Here is a 24252-nt window from a genome sequence, read left to right on the forward strand (position 1 = left end):
TCATGCGACATTAAACGCTTCAGCTGTTGTGAAATACAACCTTTAACATTTTGTATTAACGAAAATGTGCCGTTGTGGCTAAAACAGTACCATTAAAAGTGTATTAAAATAAAGTGTGACTGGCAGGAATGCTGTAAATCTGCACAGGGTAGTGACATTATGTAACAGAACACACATTTCTTGGGCCTTAGATATATAAAATTGTAGAAATATATAGCTAGATGTTAAACTAAAGACAAGGGCTTAAACAGATTAGCAGCATCTTGTATAAACTGTCGGTGAGAAGGCAAAAGATCCTGCTCTGGTGTAAAACAGTGGGGTTATGATGATAATAAAACAGAAGGCTTGAAGGGGTGACAATAACTGAAGCACAATGAAAGGGCTTATAGCACGGACTCCATTAAATGTTTAGCTGGTCGCTCTCATGAAAGGACATAAGCCGTAAAAAAAAAGTGCGTCTTTCAGCCTTAAACATTTTGTACAGAAGTCACATCAAATTAATACTGAGGACCATTTAGAGCCTTTATGCTGGGGGAAAAAAGAGCTTTTGCAAATGGATTAAAGTATGAAAACGTGCATGATCCTAAAATACGTATTAATGGGTTTAGAAAGGAAAAGGAACAATAGAAGGGTTTATTTGGGATAAATCGCTACTTTGTGTGGAGCAGCACAGAGCTTGTGTGGGAGACGGGGAGGAATAGACCTTAAGCACCATCTCATATACATTCTCTTATAGAAAAGAACTTCCTTAGAGCAAAAACGGCCACAGCAATCTCACTGGGCTACAATAGGACATGGCAGCAGAATGAGCAATTGTCATTTTCAGGTGACTGAAACACGCACAGCTTGCTTTTATATGAGAAGGGTTGACATTGTGTTATCCATTAAGGCTGAGCAGGATCAGAAGAAAACATTACTACTATGGTTAAATCCAACGGCTGCCAAACAGGGCCCCAAATAAGTGAAGGTGGCTACTTACTAGGGTCTATTTATCAAGCTGTTAAAAAAAAAAATCCAAAATTTGTTGTCTGAACCGCAGGCATCTGAGTAAATCCCAGTGTATTTAAGAAACTGAGTTTTTATTTTAGGCAATTGTGTAGCTCTGTGGAAAAAGTGATGTAAAAAACAGCATTTGCTATTGCCATTTCAAAAAAAAAAAAAAAAAAATTCTATCTAACCACTTCCACTGGAATGTCCCATTTACTTTAATGGATTACACAAGTACTGAGGTGGTATGCAATCATTCTGTTGCGTAAAAGAAAACCTCCAGTATTTTAAGTGGATGATTTCCCTAATCGCAAAGGACAGCATCACACATAAGGAGAAATAGACATTTCTTAATATGCCAGTTATTTCACACTTGCATTAATCAGTAATAGAGGTTTGTGGTCCATATGGTTGTCCTACAGGGAACAATGCTACCTACGCTAACAGCCAGCAGACGAATGACAGCAAGTGCAGGACCTTGGGAAGGGTTCAAGAGGAGGCCTAGTCTAAGATTCGGCTCTGTCAATCCTAGCTGCTCCTGCACAGAAATCAATCAATACATTCTGGATTATTAATGACCCCTTCAAAAATTGTCTGGGAGCCACTGCCCAAGCATGAAACAGTTTATCTGGAAATATTTCACTTTTTAATGTGTGTGTACTCAGTGTTATTAATGCCACTTGCAGAGAGCTCTGTTTTTCCAAAAACCAGACACGGCCTTTGCTACTGTCACAGTATATAATCTATCATAGAGTGTACTCACATGAGAGCTGACATATTTAAGAGCCTCTATATTCCTATAAAAGGACAAGGCAAGGTAATGTCTCTGGGAGGATGGCAATTTGTTAATCTTATACCCCATACCACTGGCCGATGCTCAAACCACACCAGCAAGAGTTAGTTTATGGCAGGGCAAGCACCATATTCCTCCTTGTTCCCAAAAATCCTCTGCGGCTGGTCAGGCTTAGACCCAAACTCACACCACGCCAGTGAGATTGCTAAAGAAGTGGAGCTCCAGCCTGGGGTTTGAGGTAAACAAGTCACTGAAAGGATGTCTAACAAATGGTCTCCTCCCAATGATTTTACCTATCCTTGTCCTTTAAAATGAATGAATGTACTAGAAGCCATGTGACCAGTGGTGTATTAAGGGCAATGCAGAAAGCTGAGGGCTAGTATTGTACTTTTAAAAAGCCTGAAAGAGCTCATCTGTTATAAGAGGCATTCACTTTTGTAAAATACTGGGTGAATTTAACAAGTGAATACACTATAATCTAGATAAAACTAACATGTCTGCATTTCCAAAAGTTTGAATTACATATTTCTGACATAATCAATGTTTATAGCCCATTTATAACCATTGTGTACACTGGCCTCATTATAGGCAAGCATCATGTATTTGTTTTGCCAAAAAGGGAACTGTAATGATAGGACCATTGAAAAAAGTCTCCATATAAAAGCATAGTGCTGCTCAGGGTACAAAGCAATGGTGTGTATGGAGAAGGCTTCCCCTGCTGCTAGCTGATTTAACAAAGTAGGGTGGAATTGGTACTTGATCCATGGGTCCCATACCTTCAGGAACGGTTTGTGTTTAGCTAAGAGCTAGTAAGCTCCTCAACTTTAAATTTTACCTCTGAAAAAGACAGATGTTTTGTAAATCAGGCTTTGCCATAACTTGTTTATTAGCTGTAAAAATAGGGGTTAGGGTTAGTGCCTTGTGAGCTGGGTATTATGCTCTATGTTTTGTTTAAAAGTGCCTCCTCTGGATGTTTAAGTATATTTATTTGTACTACTATATGTATTAACTGGTATACCCTGGCCACATGTGCACCCACAACGTCACAGTTACACAGCACTGGATAAACTGTCAACCATTTATGTGGATTTCCTTTAATAAACCTCTGCAGGATCTGACTTGTCTGAGCAGCTACTGTATGTAATATTCCCAAAGGTCTGGGACATTTAGACCCCATGAATCTATGCTTGATCGTTACAGTTTGTGCTAAATATGATTGCCTTAACACAGCCCTGACACAAATTGCTGACATGCATTTTGCAGTTTATACTGAAGAAAGTGTGGCAGAGCATCAGGAATGCTTCTTAATAAGTATAATATACATCCTTATGATATTGTTCCTTCCAAACCAGCATACAGGAAGGGAGTGTGTTACTGGAAGTGTAAATATGCCAATAATTGTTTAAAAGGGTTGTGAATCACTCAGTTAACTTTTAGTATGTTATAGAATGTCCTATTCCTAGCAACTATGCAATTGGTGTTCATTTTTTATAATTATTAAATTATTTGTCTTCCTCTTCTGCCTCTTCCTAAATTAAATATATATATTTTATTATATATCTTACTCTTCAAACCCTCTCCTATTCATATTTTAGTCTCTTATTCAAACGCTTGTTTGGTTGCTATGGTAAAAATACGCTAGCAATGAGATCAGAAAAATGTCTCAGAATATCAATGTTTTCATCATAACACTAAAAGCTAATTTAAAGGTGAACAACCCCATTAAGCATTAAGTGTTTTATATAGTTATATATCCCTTGTAATAAACAGGCCTGAGCTGTACATCTATGCAGTTACATGGACCTTGGTTACAACGTTCCATGGCTCAAAGGGGCATATTCTGGTTTAGGGGCATATTCTGGTTTAGGGGCATATTCTGGTTTAGGGGCAGCCCCTTGTGTACAGAAGCTATGTCAGCCACTATTCCTTCCACCATTTGCAATACTGCTCACAAATAAAATGTTTCTGTTTCTGTAATGTTTTACTCTTTTAAGAGCTTCTAACTGGGCTACTGAACAGATTATTAGCACAAACAAACTGGATCTTAAGCCTTTATGAGAGTGCAGTGGATCTATAACATATTTCCTGTTTGCCTATGAAAGATGTAACAAACTGTAAATTCATTTAGTATGTGAAAAATTTAACAAGCGCTGTTCCTCTGTGAAAGTTGGAGGCGGCCTGAATCATAATTGCATGAACTGTCAGCATATCAAAAATAATGAATGCTCAAGAGACTTCCAACTGTATATATTTTAAGCTCCGTGACCGGTAAGGAAAGGGACTACAGGGTGAGAAGAGAGTGCAGAACATGTCCTTCCCTATTAGTCTTGGCTAATGCCTGTAACAGCAAGCAACAATGGAACAGCTAATCCTACAAGACAACAACCATAGAGCAAACTAATAATGTAGCTACTGCTAGCCTGCTGTGGCACCATCCATCTCGCTCAACATGCTAGCTAACATCTTTTTGCTACATCCCCACCCATCCCTAATGCACACAGTCCATATATGTACCCTAGTTTATCCATATTCTGATTTGTTCATACTAACAATAGCCAGAATATTACTGCTTTCAGCTCTCTAAGCTGTTAGTTAGTCAGTGACTTTAGGGGGGCACATGGGCCATAACTGTTCAGTTAGTTTGTGAGCATGCAGGTCAGATTAAAAAACAAACTAACTACAGTTATGTCCCCCCCAAATCACTGATTGGCTACTGACTGGAAGTAGTGTTCTGGCCATTTTGTTAGACATCTGCCCACTCCAGCCTTTATAGATTACATTTTTGCCTAACTAACTATATTGAAAACATTTTTTTATTTTGCACAGTCTGTCTGTTTTACCCAGTTTCAGTTTTACACTGAACTGAACAACCCCTTTAAGTAACATAAGTCAGTAACAACTTTATGGAGGCTAGGGAAAACAAACCAACAGCAAGATACAATCATACAATCAGTTCTCAAAATTTGTATTAGATAATAATAGAAAATAATTTATTATAACCATGAAAGATTTGCAGTAAACTTCTGCTTCTAAAAATCCTTATCTTGATACTAGCAGCAAAAAGGGCATCGGAAGTGGAGAAGAAAGGGTGCACATAAACACAGACAGGTGTAAAACACCCTGCAATTATAAGAGCTCAAATTAGATCATGGGCCTGAGGCTAGAAAGAGAAATGTACAGACAAAAGAGAATGGCAAATAAGGAGAGCAAACAAAAAAGTGGCCTGGATGTGTAAATTAGGCAGAAAAAAATGAGCTAGAAAAGCCTCTTTCCTATTATTTCCTCCAAGTGAATGGAGCAGCTAAGCATGATCAAGAGCACTGTGGAAAGGAGAGGCATCGGCAGCAAAATGAAGCGAAAGAGTGGCAGCCCTGCACTCTCTAGTCACTCACTCATTATGTGCTGAAGTGCTCCTGTGAAGTGCCTCTTATACCTGACCTATCATATTACTTCTTCTGTAAACACATAATCCCTTCTTGTTAGCTGGTGTCAACACTGGCATTCATTCAGCCTTGTAGTCTTGCCTTTTTTTTCTTCTCTCTTAACTTAGACACTTTAGAAATGCTGCCAAAACACTGTCACTAGAATCCGGCAATTTGAATTTCAACCAGGTAAATAGATCTGATGATTTTACGGGATAAAGGCTTCATTGCATGGGTGCTGGCTTAACACTGGGATGCTTTTACGTTTCAGGATTTGTTCTTGATACCAGCACTTTATCACAAAAATCCCTCTTTGTTATTGTGGAAAAGTGTATAAATAAAATGCTGTTTCAGGAGCTACTTTATAACTATATATTAAAATGCTTTATTTCAGGTTGAGTTGTACTTGTCTTTACAAAATGAGGCTGCATTAGTGTAAAGACATGGGTTAAAGGGCTGCTGTCTCAGTCAGATTCTAGAGTATAAGACTTACAAAGTGACCTTGGGTGATCACTACATTATTCTGACTCGGTGGTATCAGATATCAGAACACTGCCTGGCTCTGATAAGTACTATGGCCCATCATTTATCTGCCTGCTAAATACGCTTTCGATGCAGATCATATTCTGCATTTACATTTAATGTACAATGTCTACCAAGGATTTATGGCACAGTATGTAGGCAGAACATAGCCTAGTCCATATTTTGCAGCCAATGAGATATTTGTTTTCATAATCCTAACTGAATTGCTTATATTCAGAATTGTACCAAATTAGAAAGCTGTGATGAGCAAATGCTAGCATCCTCTTACACCATTAACACTCCTGTCCCATAGTTTTGAGCCTCGCCGTCGCTACTAAAGGCAGATGCTCAGCATCATCCCCATGCCCCAAATGCAATTTAATAATACGAAAAACATATTTGCTGCGATCTCATCTTCAGCCAGCAGATGGTGATTAATTGTTGTTCCATTTGGCACAGTAAAAGAAAGAGTTCCTTGAACTGTTAAAAGGTAATTAAGAATAAAGTGGGTATAGAGATAATAGAAATTATCAGCATTGCCCCTGGTGGTGAAACTGTCTCTTCCTGTCAAACTCCGGCTACACCTGGGCACTCTGGCCAGTTGCTGAACCACAACCTCAAAGACAAAGGTTGGAGATCCCTTGCTCTTAACTACCAGAGATCAAGATGACTGTTACAGTATGAGCAAAGAGTACATAAGGGGTATATTAATCATGCTGTGTAAAAAGTGAAGTAAAGCATTACCTGTGATGCTGCCAAGGGCAACCAATCAGCAATTAGATTTCAAAAGTTAGAAAACTGAAGCAAAGCATCTGATTGGCTGCTATGAGCAACATCACTGGTAATGTTTTACTCCACTTTTTACACAGCATGATAAATATACCCCATAGTTAATGACTGCAGCAAATGGTGGCATGGCTACTATCACAGCAACCTGAAACTTAACTCTCAATAGACTGACATCTCCAGGCTTCCTTCAATAGTTGCTCCGCTGTATAAATGTTGCCTGTGTGACTGCTGACTTTGTATATTAAAAAGAGCATAGAAGCCCTAAGGTACTCATTAGCAAAGCAGATGCTACTGATCTCTGTCTCTGTGTCCTCAGGAGCAGGTGAACATACCTGGATAATTTAATGTATATTAAAGTTAAGAGATCACAATCCTCTAGTAGGCTCATATTAAGGTAACAGCCCTATATCATAATAATGATCTATATGTCTAAAGAATCTAGACTTCCCTTTACATTTGATTAAAAGAATGCAACAGACAATCTACTTCTGAACTTCGTCCCATATACACCCTATATTTGTGCACACACACACACATATATATATATGTGTGTGTATATATATATATATATATATATACATATATATGTGTGTATATATATATATATATATATATGTCTCCCTGATGAAAGCTCCTGGTTGGAACTGAAACGTCGGACAAATAAAGAACCATGCTTCAAGATTTTATGTAAACGTTTTTATTCATCTAACTGTAGTTTTTTAAAGTCCCGTGAGTGCTGGCTTGCATTGCAGTTATTTATATATATATATATATATATACACACATATAAAATGTATACTATGAACATATAAATCTTCATGGATTCTTTGAGGGTAATGCATTTTAAAGCTTGTGCCAGGTTTGGAAGCCCACATCAAACAGCATTTATTGGTTACCTGTTTGAAAGCATCCATCTGCAAGGTTTCACAAAGTTGACCTATGCCGACCCTAACGCACCCCCAGATCTGACCGGGCCACCCGACATCATATTTATACCCATGCCCAATCAACCCATTGCTGAAGCCACCAAGATGGTGGGGCTGGCATGAGCGCATAAAAGTATCCCAACAAAGGGACAGTTGGGGAAATGTTGCAGCATGTGATTGTGGGCAAGGTGTGCCATGGGCAGGGTACTAACTGAGTGCAACACTAGTTACAATGGGTTGTCTACATACCATTGGCCAAATTAAATTGAAGGCTTCTAACAAGATATAAAGTGCAAATAAACATTGTTGCTATAGACAATGCATAACATTTATCATTGAGCTGTTACTGGAAAACATATATTTCAGACATAAACGCTAATAATAGACAAACTAACGTGCTACGCTTATTACACAATTTAGCAACAAAGTGACTATTATGCACTTAAGCACTTCTTTCACATTTTATAGCCAAATTAATTGCTCAATTTGCAAATCATATTTATCATAGCTTTTCCATAATTAGCCCTAGAAACTGTAAGAAGAAGCATAAAACAGCACACCTACGTGGATGACAGCAGTTATAAATGTAGCCAAGTGCAATGCCACAGTTACATCTGCTCTAATTAAAACACTGTCACAATATCAGGATATATGCCTCCAATTATATTTCACCGTGTTTAATTGTTACAAGATGCCCTTAGAAACATGAGACATTTGTTTCTTTTAAAAGCTGGCAAAAGGCAACGTTTAAAAACAAACAAAGCTTGTAAACTTTACAACAGATAATGTTAAATGGAAAGAAATGCCATGGAAGGGTCTCTCCCCATCTGATAGAATGTTTAGCAGTGGATATTGCTCCTGGATCTCATACAGTTAAATATATGTGGGATGGCTTATTCCCTGCAGTTGTAACACTGTAAACTGGGGCAAAAAATGCAGCTGTCACAATCTTGAATAAAATCACTAAAGATCATCACACAGAAAGTTTACACTTATTTATAGTTTACATGCAGTGCTGAACTTGGCTACCAGGGGATCACTGGATACCTACGAGCCCTTTTGGAAATATAGTCCCCTCCTTTACAGTCAGTTTTACCAAACATCTATACTTATCATTATACAGGTATAGGATCTATTATACAAAATGCTTGGTACATGGGGCTTTCTGGATTTTTCAGTAATTTGGATCACTATACATGAATTCTGCTAAACATAATTTAAACATTAAATAAACCCAATAGGATTGTTTTGCCTCCAATAAGGACCCATGTAGTTTTGATACCATCAAGTACAAGTTACTGATTCATAATCATTTTTTCTACATTAGAACGAATTGCTCATAATAAAGTCTATGGTAGATGGCCCTCATACAATTTGTAGCTTTCCGGAAAAAGGGTCTCCAGAAAAAGGATCCTAAGCCTATAGATATTTTTGTGCACCATTCTTTCTGTCTTCTTTCCTCTTTTTTGTCCTCCATATCGAATTTTCTCTTTCAACCCCTTACCATGTAAGCAAGTAGTAGAATGTCTGGAAAATTATTGGATAACAAAGGGGGTCCCAATCCAAGAGTATGGAAACTCTAAAAGCTTTAAAACTAACTGATCAAAGTGAAATACAGTTTCTTTCATTTATTAAAAAATAAATCATAGAAAGATGAAAGATAACTAAAAAAACCAAAGCAGCTACTGACTTTCCCAAAAACTGTTCTAGGGTCCATTAGGTATTTTTAGCCATTAAATAAGCTAAACAGAAAGGACACTTGTCAGTTGTAAGGGGCAGACAATAGAGTAGACAACTTATACACTCCTCTGCTCTCAATGGGAGTCCATTAAAAGGACTGGCTGGTGTATTTCAATTCATATGGTAACACCTTCTCGAGTACAGCCCACCAGATGTAACAGTGGAAATGCAAACATGGAAAGAGGGACTTTTGTATAGAATGGCTGTAAGGCACACAGGGACTTTTAGCCAGAAAAAAAGAAGAGAAAATGGTTACTTGAGGAACTGCTTGTCTGACACCAACTGAAATAAATATCTATGTTTATATCCCTTTGGACCTATACCCTAAATGGATTATAAAAAAATAAATTGAGGTATATACAACTAAATAAGGCATAGTTTGGTTCATCTGTGGATAGCAATGTAATACATCCTATATATTTTTTGCATGTGAGCAGAATTCTCATTTGAAACCAGGAAAACAAAACAAACAAAAACAGGCAATTACTTGCATAAAGCCACAGCTTAGTGCTGCATTGCTGCGTTGCTTGGACGAGATTTTAGATTATTGGTAAAGACACAACTGATGATGCCGAGACCATCCAAGTTGATAATTTCACTGTGACATGAGTTAAAAGGTTAAATTAGTATCTGAAGGGTGGTAATCTAGCCAGCTTTGAAAACAGCCTGCAAACAGTGCAATCTGCATCCAGAGGGGCATTTGTCATCATTAGCTGGAAAGTGACAGCCGGCACCCACCATGTCCCGGCTTCTAAAAAAAAGGAGCATGGAGACTGTGCTGCATGTAGGTTCCTATTGTGTGCCCTAACATGATGCTCCCAATTTCTTGCACCAATGACGTCACTTCAGATAAATCTACGCTGCATTTTATTCTATATTAACCATGGGATCTGCATAGTTTAACGACAAATGCAAAACACCTCCAGCTGTAAGTACTGCAGAACACTAAACAAGAAGCAGAATACATGAAACATTTTCCCAAGGCAAAAAACTTATATTACCTTTACATTAATTAGACTGTAAGCTCATAAGAATAAGGCCCTCTACTATTGGTTATATTTTCTGCATGACTCTAATATAGGATAGTATTGATGAAAAGCCCTGCAATCAATGCTAAATTCTGATAAAAAAAAAGTTTAAATCATAAAAAAAAAAAAAGTGAAAACTGGAAACAGTATCTTATATCCAAAGGAATTCTGTTATTCTAAATGTATATTTAATTTTGGCAACACTGAGTAAAATCAACTGTTTCTAAATTATACCGCAGATAAGAGCCACGCACCATCTTCTAACGCTGAATTTGCTTTGTCATTATGTAAACTAGTTTCCACTCAAATCAGGCTAATTTTGGTGTTAATGTGAAATCTATGTAAATCATGGGCACTCATTTATCAGAAAAGCTGACAAGCATTCCATATTGCAAGTGAGAAATGAAAATGCCTGAAGAATAGGGGCCAATTAATTAGCTTTAAATTTTGCATCCTACTGTCTCCAGGCATAACTAAATTAGCCATCTAGAGAAAAAAAAAAAGAGAAAAAAATTGATTTTTATTTTTTAAACATTTAAACACATATGGCTTTTGCCTGCTATGCTGCTCACCACAAGGTCTGTAAGTGCCTGTGGCTAAATTGTACACCGGCAGATGCACACTAGGGAAAATAACGCATGTGGTGAACAAAACAAATAAGGCTTGATTTCCACAAAGTGGGTTGTTTATAACAAAAACACCCCATATGGTTGAAATGGTATGTGGCCATGACAAATTAGGTGCGAGTCGACACACATGCTCACGTGCACAGATAGACACACAGAATGACTTAAATCCTTTTATAATGGAACAGATATTCTCCTTCCTATATACTATTACATATGCTTACATGCTTGTTTGGTGTATCAGAGGTTCTTCTAAAATATATAGTAGGAATAACCAACAACATACCAGTCTTATAGCAGAACCTGCCTAAAGGCTCAGTACCCTTTTTTCACTCCATCAATTAAGGGTGCAACTACAGAAAAGGAGGACACTAAGGGGCAGATTTATCAAAATGAGAGTTTAGAGTTTAATAAATAAAAGCTCACCCACATTCACTCCTATAGGATTTTTAGAGGCGTGTTTATTTAATGGTAAGTTCTAATGTTCACCCATTGAAAAATATTCTAAAATCCTATAGGACTGAATAGAACATGGTGAGTTTTTAATGTATTAAGTTATAAACTCACATTGATCAATCTTCCCCTTAGTATTGTTCCAAAAAGATATATTTGAATGGATACTTGTAATAATAAATGGTTACCCTATGTGCCAGTGTGCCATCCAAAATGCGTTGAGTGTGTTTTGCCTGCCCTGATCCAGTTCTATCAAGTGAGACACACAGATGGATGACTACAGTGCATGGTATGGAACACAGCACTATTAGAAATCACTGATGCCTAAACCAGTCATTAAGTTTTATCAAATGAATGTGGAATGTGGGTTCTTGTATAGCAGCTTCAGTAGTATCCACACGAAAAGGCTTCTAAAAACAAACATTCCTTCTGGCAGAGCTGTTATACCCTACAATGTTTTTTATTGATATAAAGCTCACAAGTAAATTGATTTGATTCTAACTGGCTCGCCAGTATTTTTTGATGCTCAGCATATTACCTTCCACAGCTACAATGTTGCATATTTCTATAAACCACATGCTGAAGCAAAGAAATCCTTTCAACAATCCTTTATCCTTATGTGTGCACTGCTCGTCCTGCTAGGTACACTAGAGAATTGCAATGTAAGAGTATGCCCACTGCACGCACTGCTTTACTGCAGTGCAGAGAAGATACCAAATGCTACCTCCTCACAGCAATGTATGACAGCCCCACAAACTAGGGATGCACCGAACCCATAATTTGTGAATTAATACAAATGCCAAATCATGTGAACAAAAATACGTCGCATCCAAGTCATTTGGATTTGGTTCAGAAGAAACATCTTGGATTCAGCAGAATTCAAATTCTGCTTAAGTGCTAGGGTTCAGTCGAATGCAGGATTTCAGTGCAGACCTACAAAAATACACTATAATTATTTATTATATTATTTATTTTATAATTACTGCCTGCAAACAGGAATAGTGGAATTTAAGAGTATGTATGTGATAAATTTTTTCAATAAATTTTGTTACTGAATTACTCTAATTATTATTTTTTTGCTTGGCTGATGTTATACAATTTACATCATTAAGAAGATGATCCAATAAAAAATGTAACAGTTGTGATTGCTAGTAAATAATAAATATGCAAAATATAAAAATAAATATAAGCAGAAAAGTCTCAATTTTAAAAAGTATGTAGAACAATTATAATTAGTCAGTTTCCACTCTCTCCAATTTCTGGATAGGATCGAAAATAACAAAATGTTTGCTGTGTTTAGATTATAATACAAAAATAATGAGAACTGTGTTCCTTATTAAAAGTACAGGTTTCAAATGTCATTAGAAACTACTTTATATTTGCCATTACAAACATTTACCAGTAAAGAAAAAAACTGATCAAAAATGATGGCAAATATACTTCATATTCAGTAAATGTAAGAAAATGTAAAAAAATACATGTACTAATAAAATGTAGTTAATACACAATCAACATGTTATATTTAATTGCTTAATTTAATATATTTTTAAAAAACTAAACATTAGTCTAGCAAATGTCATCTTGTACACTGGTTGTTATTCTTAAATATATTTACATAGATTTAAAAGATGAGAAAACCATGCTTTCATTATTCTATGTCTTAATGCCTGAAATGCAATTTGCTGGGAGTCCAGTGTGAGTTGAATTGGCTAAATTGAATTTTGTGAGTATTCGAGAGCTTGCTGCTTCCACCCTCTCCAAATCACTGTATCTTTCCCCCAGCAAAAGTCTCTTGCCTTATTGTTTTCCTGTCTGCCGAGTTGACCTTACTGCCCCTTTTTCTGAAAATTGTTTCCTTTTACCAACAGTCAAGGCGGTTGCTCTGTGCTTGAGCGTCAGTGCCATTTACTGCTGCTATTAATGCTATTAGGCAACAACATGCCAGCTTTACAGAGCTACAGATTTCCAACCAAGTTTTAGTTTTGGGGGGATTTGTCCCAGTTTAATCTAAATGTTCCTTCTGTTTATATATTGATAAAAATGAAAGTCATTTTTAAACAAAAAGAAGCTATGTAAAACGACTGCTAGTTAGTGAGACTGTTTCTGGTTTTTTTTTTACTGCAACTGGATAATCTGACCCAATTATGTTACTCTATTTATGGCATCCTGTATAAACGTCTTATAATCTATTTTAGATTTTCTTCCTGTGCTTATCTGAGTGCAATCATCTTTTGTTAGTATTCTGCATTATATAATACACAGTGAAAGTGCCTGTATACAAATACAATATGCAAAAATGGCCTGGGAGCCATTCCTTCCCATTTGTTTTCTATTTCATAAAATGACTTCATATGACATTTGTGGAGCTATAATGGAGGAGTTGCTAGGCAACGCAGCAAAATTGGCTCCAGGCAGTTGAATTACACATCTCAAATTTTCAAGGCAACTTTTCACTAGGGCACAAAAAAAGTAGAAGGTTCTATAAACAGATTTATGGATTTTAATATTTAATACATTAAATATATTGTATTATTCACGCAAGCTAACAGATGTGTGTGTTAAATTTTTTTCCCATTTTAATGTTCAGTAACACTGCGTATTTGTGTTATCAAGAAAGCAGTTTTCCATAACTTTCTGAAATGTTTGGATTTGATTTAGATTACATGAATTAGATGGCACCTTGGTGGTTACTAAGCTGCATAAATCCTTATCAGTGGCAATTTGTTTTGGTTTTTTTTTTTAAATGTTTTTAAAACTCTGAAGTTATGATGATCCACATTACAGAATGTCCCAAGTAAGTGGAAAGCCCCATGTTCCAAGCATTCTGCATAATAGACACCACATCTGTACAGCAATAATTGCAAAAAACATATATTTTCCCAAATAAAACTGGCTTGGCATAATGATCATAACACAAAGGGGAAAGGGAAATACTTATAAATAGACCAATAAAACGAGTTCTGGTAATTTTTTTTATATGTTTATTTGAATGTTGCAGAAAAAAAGTGTCCAATACAAGGAATGCGAATGTAGAACTGTGATTTTAGGTTTTAGAACTGCAGAAAGATTTGCATGTATTATTAGTTCAAACCATCGTAAATAACTTCTTAATTGCACATTTATATCATATTTAGTAAATATAGTTTAATTTTAAAACCCATACAACAATAACAAAAGAGAGAAAGGACCACAAACATTAGATTAGATGTTACTTGTGTATATGTGTGTGTATATATATGTGTGTGTATGTATATATTTTATATATATTATATATATATATATATATATATATATATATATATATATCGGTATATATATTACAGTATATATCCCCATGCCCCCACCCAGGAGACCCACATGTCTCTGTTAAGTAACTAATGGCTGTTAATCAGTTAAATATACAGTGAAAAAGAAAAATATTTAGAACAGGTGTTTTTTTGTCACATTCATGCAACAAAGGAAAGACTATTAAGAAACACAGGTAGGTTGAAACATTCATATGAATGTGTGGGGCAGAACAGCTGTTAGGAACGGTGAGCTTGGGATCAGGAAAGTCGGGTTTGTTTGGTGAGGAGCAAATTCAATGTGAAAGAGATAGAGCAAATTCATGGTACTGGCCAAAATCCAAGATATGAAAAATGTATTATAATGGTATTTATTTTAAAAACATCCGAAAATCTGCGAGACCAATATCGAATATATTCCCCCCGCCCCGATACGGACACGGCACTACATCTCCCAGCATCCCCATTCCGAGAGCAAAGCCAAAGAGTGCAAATGCCCGGCCTCTGGCGGAGCAGGGCCCCGGCTGCTTGTTGCTAGGAGACCGCCCGCTGATAGCCGGATACCCCGGGAGCTAGGGCACGTGACCCGGCTGTGGCTCAGCAATAGGGCAGCGGGTTACGGCAAGGCGCCCCCCCCCCCCCAACATGCACTAACAAACTGCCCTCCCCGGCACCCTCCATTCCCACATATATCAGTCCTGTCACAGGACTACATTCCCACCCCAAAAACCTAAATCCTGAAGAAGGTTTCAGGGAGTTGTAATTGTGCAGCAACAAGGCGTCGGTAATCGCATGTCTCCCCAACACGGTGCCAAGGAAATCCCGCAGCAGATACAGTTGCCCCCGCAATACTTCCATTTATCATTTCGCCAACTATCAACTCCGAAACGTATTTGCGCGACAAAAAAAAGTGCAGCAGTAATAGTAACTGCGAGTCCCTCACAGACTGGGGTATCTACCAATGCGCGTATTTATTATAGCCCAGCGGCGGGTAAGCGGGCCGGGCACAGAATGGAGCCAGCGCACCGGCCCCTAGTCCCAATAGTCCCAATAAGGTGGTGGTGCCCGCCGGAGCGCTATGCAGTACGTGTGCCCCCAGGAATGGCAATGGGGCGCGGCCGGTGCTGCCCGTAGGGGGGAGCAGGTGCTGAGACACCTCGGGGTTGTGCCGCCCTCCGTCTCCTGCAAAGCTCTCCTGCCATCTGAGCCCGCAACAGGGCTGCACTGACAGATCCTACACACAAAGGCCACAATGGGCTCCTCCGCACCCAAATGACAACTGCCCACTGCCCTGACAGCTTCTGAGCAAAGTCGCTTCATGCACTGCATTCATTCCCAATGTTCATTACATAACGTGTACACACACACACACACACAAATAAATCTGTATGTACTGAACTACAATCCCTATGTATATACATATTGAGCCCTTACATGGAACTGCCCCTTCCCTGTCTGTATCCCAGCCCCTCCCACACACGGGCCACAGCCAGGTAATGCGGGGGTGAATGGGAATTGTATGGATCTGCAGCTAAATGTTACATTTATGTACGATACAAAGTATCAGTCATAACTATCAACTTACCTCTCTGTTATCTTAAATAAAGTTACACAGAGTTACAGACGGTCCCTGTGTAATTGTACCTTAATATTATCATAACTAGATGGAAACAGACACATGTTAGTGCTCACTCTGGTACAAGCAGTATGTATACATAGTATATTACACACACACACTGAGATGTTGGGCAGTTAGTATACACAGCGCTACATACTCAATGCTATCGGGTAGCTGGAAAATAAATGGTGACTTGGGTACTAGGCAGGTATATCTAATTCCACCTACATACGCACATACAGGGCAGCCTAATAAATACAGCTATTTCAATGTGCGCTCAGATAAAGGCCTGACACACATATATATATAGTTATATAAATGCTCATTTGGATATTAGGCAAATAGATCTAGCTATACATATACAATTGAAGTGCAGACTCGGCTATAAGGCAGATAAATCTATACACATAAGGCTATAGCTTAGCTACATACACATTTGTACATAGAGCAGATACAGCATATACATGCACAGTCGGATATACGGCAGATACAGACATATTTAGGGCAGATAGCTGCATACAGTTGGATAGAAGCATGAAGCTATAGAGTCCCACACACACACACAGCAGTAGGCTGCACCTGTCCCTATAAGAGTCGGTAGAGCCCTCCCTCAGCCCAGGTGCCCCATGCAGCAGCAGCGCCTCACCAGGTGACAGCCCCAATGCCAGAGCCAGTCAGTGCCCCAGCACGGTGGGTTCTTGCTGAGGAAGGCGGAGACTTGAGCTGATTGGCTGCCCGCCCGGCCCTCCCTTTATATTTGTGACAGGAGTGCAGAGCGGTCTGTATTACAGAGCAGCCTTAGCCTTACACACTGTATATCGCCTGCTGAGCACAGGGCCGCATACACTCGCTGCAATAGGGAAGGGGGTGTGTGAGTGATGTAAAAGCTCAGTCAGTCATTGTCCCCTGGGCTACCCCGGCCATACCATCACTAGCACCCCCCTTACTCTCAGCTACCACGGACTATTTCCCCTCAAAGTTGGCTCCAGCCCCAGCAGCCGCCTTGGATCCGTCAGCTTACTGTGAGACTCCGGTGTACAACCCGGATCTCTGCCCGAACATGGTGGCGGCCCAGGCCAAGCTGGTGTATCACCTGAACAAGTACTACAATGAGAAGTGCCAGGCGCGCAAGGCGGCCATCGCCAAGACTATCCGGGAGGTGTGCAAGGTGGTGTCGGACGTGCTGAAGGAGGTGGAGGTGCAGGAGCCCCGCTTCATCAGTTCCCTCAATGAGATGGACAACCGCTACGAGGGGCTGGAGGTGATCTCCCCCACGGAGTTCGAGGTGGTGCTGTACCTCAACCAGATGGGGGTCTTCAACTTCGTGGATGACGGCTCCCTGCCGGGCTGCGCCGTGCTCAAGCTGAGTGATGGCAGGAAGCGGAGCATGTCCCTGTGGGTGGAATTCATCACCGCCTCCGGGTACCTCTCCGCCCGGAAGATCCGCTCCCGGTTCCAGACCCTGGTGGCCCAGGCGGTGGATAAGTGCAGCTACCGGGACGTGGTGAAGATGGTGGCGGATACGAGCGAGGTGAAGCTGCGCATCAGGGACCGCTATGTGGTACAGATCACCCCCGCCTTCAAGTGCACCGGCATCTGGCCCCGCAGCGCTGCCCACTGGCCCTTGCCCCACATCCCCTGGCCCGGGCCCAACAGGGTGGCAGAAGTCAAGGCCGAGGGCTTCAACCTGCTCTCCAAGGAGTGCCACACGCTGGCGGGCAAGCAGAGCTCGGCCGAGAGTGACGCCTGGGTGCTGCAGTTCGCCGAGGCCGAGAATCGCTTGCAGCTGGGCGGCTGTAGGAAGAAATGCCTCTCCTTACTCAAAACCCTGCGGGACCGGCACCTGGAGCTGCCCGGGCAGCCGCTCAATAACTACCACATGAAAACCCTGGTGTCCTACGAGTGCGAGAAGCACCCCCGGGAGTCGGACTGGGACGAGTCGTGCCTGGGGGACCGGCTGAATGGCATCCTGCTGCAGCTCATCTCCTGCCTCCAATGCCGCCGCTGCCCGCACTACTTCCTGCCCAACCTCGACCTCTTCCAGGGGAAACCCCACTCCGCCCTGGAGAACGCTGCCAAGCAGACCTGGAGGCTGGCAAGGGAGATCCTCACCAACCCCAAGAGCCTGGAGAAGCTCTGAGCCCCATGGGCAAGCCTGGGATACAAACTGGCACAGGGTTACACAGACTGGCACACTAGGATTTCACTGACAAGCTGCTGCCCTCCAGCTGGCACTGAACTACAAATCCCAAAATTCCAGCCTAGCCTGGATGTAGGAATATACCCGGCTAAGAAGCGATGAGGGGGATGCTGGGAGTTGTAGTTGTACAGCAGCCGGGGGGCAGAAGGTTGGCTGTGTTCGCATCTTGCACCCCCGAAAGGGCAACGAGTCAATCCCGGGATCGAGTGTGTTGTTACTCGCTGATGGATACAATCTCCCGGCTCTGTACTGCAGCTAAACTCATCCTAAATAAAAAGGAACATCGCCATTGCTGTAAACACAAATCAGACTTCTTTTTATAAATTATTTAAAGAACTGCGCAATTTTAAAAGGTGTCGTTGGAGAGAAAAAAAAAACTCGATTTATCGTGCACTCAGCCCGTTAGAATAAAAATATATGAATACAAATCATTTCAAGAAAAAAAAAAAACTTCACATTGGATTTTCCATCAGTATTTCTGGTTCAAATCCAAACTCCGATCTGCCAACCGAACAAGAATTTTTTGTATGTACATTTTTTTTTAATGTAACAAATATTCTGATTCACAGTGTCTTGAAATTGTGGATGTTGCTGTTCTGTGATTGGTATAAAGAGGTGCGATTTCCATGTTGGATACCACAGGACATATTCCGCTATGGAGATACCATTTCAAAGGTAGTTTTGGTGTTTTTTCAAGGTACTTGTCTGAAAGTGTCAGAACTTTGAAGTTTACATTTTTTTTTGTTTCAAAATGCTTGTTCTATTCCTAACATTCCATAAATATACTTGAAATGTTATTTAAATATATTCAAAGGAAAATTTTGAATTTTGCTTATATGATGGCGCTTGGATATCCGAATTATATATTTGAAAATGCACTTGAAGTACACTGGATAAAGACTTTTGTGATTTTAGATTTTAAATCGTTGACAATTTAATTTAATTACGATCTAATAAATGACATCAAAATAATATTGCTATGTGTGGTTATTCATCGATTATTTCTTTTTATCTCTGAAAAATATATCTCGAATTAAAAAACCGTAAAATAGGGAACTGTTTCTAATTAATATCAAGAACATTTTCATTTGTGTATAGACAGAAGCTACATGGTAACTGTTTTGTAATTAAATCGTTCAAGATAAACAAGGATACATTTTAGTCCTTTGAAAAGAAACGAATTTTTACAAAAATAGATGTATTAAACTAAACGCTACATACTTAATGTATCTGGGAAAAGATTTACCAGCTCTGTATGCCTACCATATAGCTTACAGAAAACATTTTTTTACTAAAGATATAAGAAACCCAGTGTCTTACACAAAATAAACGCAGCATAAAACAATATTGTAAATGAGATTGGAAAAAAAACAACCAATATGAAAGCAGAAAATCAACAAGTGTTGAAAAGTAGACTTCTGTCCCAGTGTAATGCTTCATTTATTTAACAAAGTAATTTAAATATTAAGTACTATTTTAGGATTTATTTAAATACCCATAAATAATGTGATATTTGTAAGAAAAATTAGAGTGAAATAATACAAACCTAAACAATGATTTTTCGATCTAACGAATCATATTATTTTGAATACTTTTTTTAGCTGTTACCTTGAGATGTTTGTATTGCACCACCAAATACAAAGGGTAGCAGTAATATTAGCACAACAAATTATATCAGGTAAATAGAACACTTTACCAGTATAATTAAAAGAGTAGCGGTTTCTGTTCAAGGATTTGAATTAAGAAAAAATGTTTGAAATATACAATAAATTGCAGTTGCTGAGGACATGTAATATATCAGCCACCTTGTTAATATTTGTATTTTGCTAATCGCGTTGTATATTTTGCCTACAATGCACAATATCATAGCGATATTTTTTTCTAAAAGCAGAATTGTATGTTCCTACGGGCGGGCTCAGGTGTAACACAAACTGACACAAAACAAACGTTCCCTAAACCTTTCAGTGTGTGACAATTAAAACTCCCATAACTTGTGTTGGTTTAGATGTAAACGCCAAACTGACGGGTTGGTAGTTGCGATGAATTACAGGCGCACTCACCTTTGGGTCGATCTTTTTGAAGGTCGGGTCTTCCTCATCCACTTCAAAGTAGATCTCAGTGGTGGTGATGGAAAGGGTGCCCTTGGCCACTATAACGGGTGCAATGAGCTGGGCAGGGGTGCTGAGCACTACAGGACCTGTAACACACACACAGACAAGCGCTGATTACACCGACAAAGTCGCCCTTTCCCTGGGTGTCACTGTACAGCAGACTGGCAGACTGCACCCCAAGGCACCCTGGGCACTAGCACACTGAATGGGTAATTCTGGGCATGGGCATTTTTTTAATTTGATGTTATTATATGTTTTATTTTGTGTAACAATCGCTACAGCTGAATATGTGCGAGCAGTTGGCAGGGATATATCTTTTGTTGTGTCAGTACAGATGGCTAGGGCCCAGGCTAATGCCACAAACAGCCTATTTGTGCCAGACAAGTGGTTTGGTTTGTTTAACTTTTCCCAAGCAGAGGCCAGTGGCAAAATGCCCCTTGGGGGGGGGGGGGTAAATACAGAGCTATGTATGTACCAGGGCAGGCCAGCAGCCTCTGCACATACCCACATGTTATGGAACAGGCAGGACACTGGGGGAATGCTATTGTTACTGTCTGTGCAGGGACCAGTAGCCTATACAGGCCACCAATACTGTAGCCTATGGGCCAAAGCGCAGTGTAATTCTCAGTATTCAGCGGGGAAACCGACAGATTCCTATTAGGAATTAGGATTCTAGGAGTAGAGGGATATATTGTTACACAGCCCTAGGGGCCCTGCTATAATTCTGTGTATATGGACTGTTCAAAGAAAGCAAGAGGGGATTGGCACCTATATCTGTGCCCCATCGCCTCACGCAACACGGGAGATTTACCCACAGGTACAACTGCGTGGAGCTATCCATTTCCCGCACACCCCCACATTAGCATCAGTGGGAGAGACGCGTAAGACCAGGGCAGTCCCGATCGGGTTGTGCAACTGGGGGCAATCCGAGGGATTCCTATTGCGCCGCAGGGTTACGCATGCAAGGGGTTAAAATAATTAGTACTGTTTCTTTGGCTCATTAGGTGACCCCGTTTGGCTGCTGGTTACCCTGACTCCCCCCAGCAGATGGCCAGGTGAATCGCCTTCCAGCAGGCCCTGGAATAAGCTGTCTGCACAGCCAGACAAGGGATTTTGTGGTTTAACCTCTAAAGTGCCACCTAGGAACCAGCAGCCTTTGTTCGGCACTCAATTCTCTGCCATTAAACCATTTCACTTCTCTTTCCTACAATCGATAAAAAAAAATAGAAAAAAATGTATTTTGTGGATTTGTAAGATTTTACTAATAATGCTAGTGCAGAGAGGGAAAAAGGACCCAGAAAAGACTAAGACAATTTTCAGTTAGCAAGTAGTGATCCCTAGCAGGGTACCCAAGGGACCCAAGCCTGTCTGTATTCCCTTAAGTTACCAACTGACTCCCACTCTTATGTTGCATTTCCTTATGGAACTCTTACTAGTTGTTACTATAGAAAATATAATTTACCAATAATGAAACTCTAGCTACCTATAATGCAGAATACTCCTATTATTCTCATATATTTGGAAACGCCATTTGCACTGTTCCTTTATCATAAGACAGCTGCCTTGTAGAATATATGAACAATTAATATAAACAGGGCTGGAAAGCTAATATCACATGCTCATACTGCAGGTGCAGACTTTTAATGCTAAGAAAGTGCTTTATTACGGGGCTTGCAGCTAATTCATGGTTTTTGGGGCACAGGCCTGGACTGGTATACAAAATCAGCCCTTCTGTTTCAAGTACACAGAGGCCCAACCAGCACCCCCACAGGCCCAATAACTAGTGACTATCTATGGCATCTTACAGCAGCCCCCTGGCATTTGCCAGAACCCATAGATTGCCAGTCTGGGCCTGTTGGGGCCTACAGACAGGTGCCTAGCCTGCACTACACTTGCTATGAGCTGTAATGTATTTGGAAGAGAGGATGTATACGAATTAAATCAAACATTAAACATATTGTGGAGTTCATGATATCACACGTCTGGGTTGCACGGCATATTTGAAGGAGTTCTTGGTGCAGCCTAAAGGAGCAAACACGTCTCAGAGAATGTGAAGCTAATCCACTCCAGCCATAGAAAGAGGATTATGTTCTAATCCCCTCTGGGAGATGCTCTGGACTTTACAGATCCCATATTAAAATGTTTACATAAGGTTTAATCAAAATACTGCAGATTTTCTATGTTACCACACCATTATTTCCTCTTAACAAGTTTTCCTGAAATCAAAAGGACAGATTGGTTTTTGGAGGTAAATATGAATGTATTAATCTGTATTACTGGGATCTGAATGTTGCATACAAGACTGCGCTGAATTATATACAGGTAGGGGATCCGTTCTCCGGAAACTTGTTTTCCAGAAAGCACTGAAATATGGGAAGGCCATCTCCCATAAACTCCATTTTAAGCAAATAATTAACATTTTTAACAATTGTTTCTTTTTTCTCTATAATAATAAAATTGTAGTGTGTAATTGATCCCAACTAAGATAGATTTAATCCTTATTAGAGCCAGAACAGTCCTTTTGGGTTTAATTAATGTTTAAAAGATTTTTCGAAAGACTTACAGAATTTACAGAAAGACTCCTTATCTGAAATACACGAGGTCCCAAGCATTCTGGATAACAGGTCCCATACCTGTACCTGTTTAATCAATAATAACAATCCCACTAAATATAATAACAAAAGCATAATGCTATCAGTGACGCATATCTAGTTATATTAAGGCATCTGGACAGCCTCCATTTAACAACTCATCTCTCATTGGTCCATTGAGGTTGAACCAATTGGTTGCTGGGTATTATGGTTCAACTGCAACTGGAGAACTGTAGTAGTCATCTGGATGGGATATGCTTACATATGCTGTGCTGGTATCCTAAGGCATAGGTGCATAGAATGTATTGAAACAAATGTTCCTAAAGCTAAGGCTTAGGGACAACTGATGGGCTGCTATAATATGCCTTTTAGCATTGTAAATTGTAGAATCTACAGAGCTATATGGAAGACATGGGATCCGTTATCCAAAAACCCCTTATCCAGAATGCTCCTAATTATGGGAAGACCATCTCCCTTGTACTTAATCTCAACCTAAATATAAATAATCCTTATTTGAGGCAAATTGGGTTTATTTAATGTTTAAATTATTTTTTTTAGGGATGTACCAATGCAATGGATCTCCTGATTTCTATGTGTATTTTACTCATATGCTTATCAAAAGGGGTATTTTTACATCCCTGTTTCTATATCTATTTGTTGCACAGTTGTACCAATTATTTGATATGTCCCTCAAAGGCTTCAATGGTGAATTAAATTTCAGGTTAAATAATTCAACATCTGCCCTTGTAAATTTTAACAGTCAACCTGCCTTCAAATCTTTTGGCTTTCCTCCAATTACAGTTCCCAACCCTAGAGTCTACCCCTCCTTCTGAGTTTGCTTCAAAGCCCTGCCAGCTCCTGCTAAAGGAATTATCATGGGGCCTTTGGGGTGGCAATATGGATGCGATCTGGCTTAGCCCTCCATGAAAGGGGACACTCACACCAGCCGTGTCTGTGCCTAACACTGCTTCCCAGTGCGGAAGGGATGCACACTTGTAATGCTTCTTTTAACACATATATGCACAGACTGCAAATATCCAAAATTAGCCAATAATCAAATGATAAATAAATAGTGATACAAATATAGTACTAAGGGGCAGGCTGTATTACAGGAGAATGCAGAATAGGGTGCAGGGATAGGAGTTTACAATAAATGCAGGGT

General features: G+C 39.7%; 2 protein-coding genes across 9 annotated transcripts in view; one reads left to right on the forward strand and one right to left on the reverse strand.

Annotated features, from left to right (window-relative positions):
• The window catches only part of nbea (neurobeachin), a 355187-nt gene that overhangs the window by 92281 nt on the left and 238654 nt on the right, over positions 1-24252 (reverse strand). For all 8 annotated transcript variants that reach the window (XM_012957925.3, XM_002934020.5, XM_012957924.3 and 5 more), the window contains one exon: positions 20449-20585. In XM_012957925.3, coding sequence (XP_012813379.1) covers positions 20449-20585 — 137 coding nt within the window. The remainder of the gene's footprint in view (positions 1-20448; positions 20586-24252) is intronic.
• On the forward strand, positions 17001-18838 carry mab21l1 (mab-21-like 1). Its single transcript, NM_001079329.1, is given in 1 exon segment — positions 17001-18838. A coding segment is annotated over 1 exon segment (1080 nt). The 5' UTR covers positions 17001-17248; the 3' UTR covers positions 18329-18838.

This window comes from Xenopus tropicalis, chromosome 2 (assembly GCF_000004195.4).
Source record: "Xenopus tropicalis strain Nigerian chromosome 2, UCB_Xtro_10.0, whole genome shotgun sequence".
NCBI lineage: Eukaryota > Metazoa > Chordata > Amphibia > Anura > Pipidae > Xenopus > Xenopus tropicalis.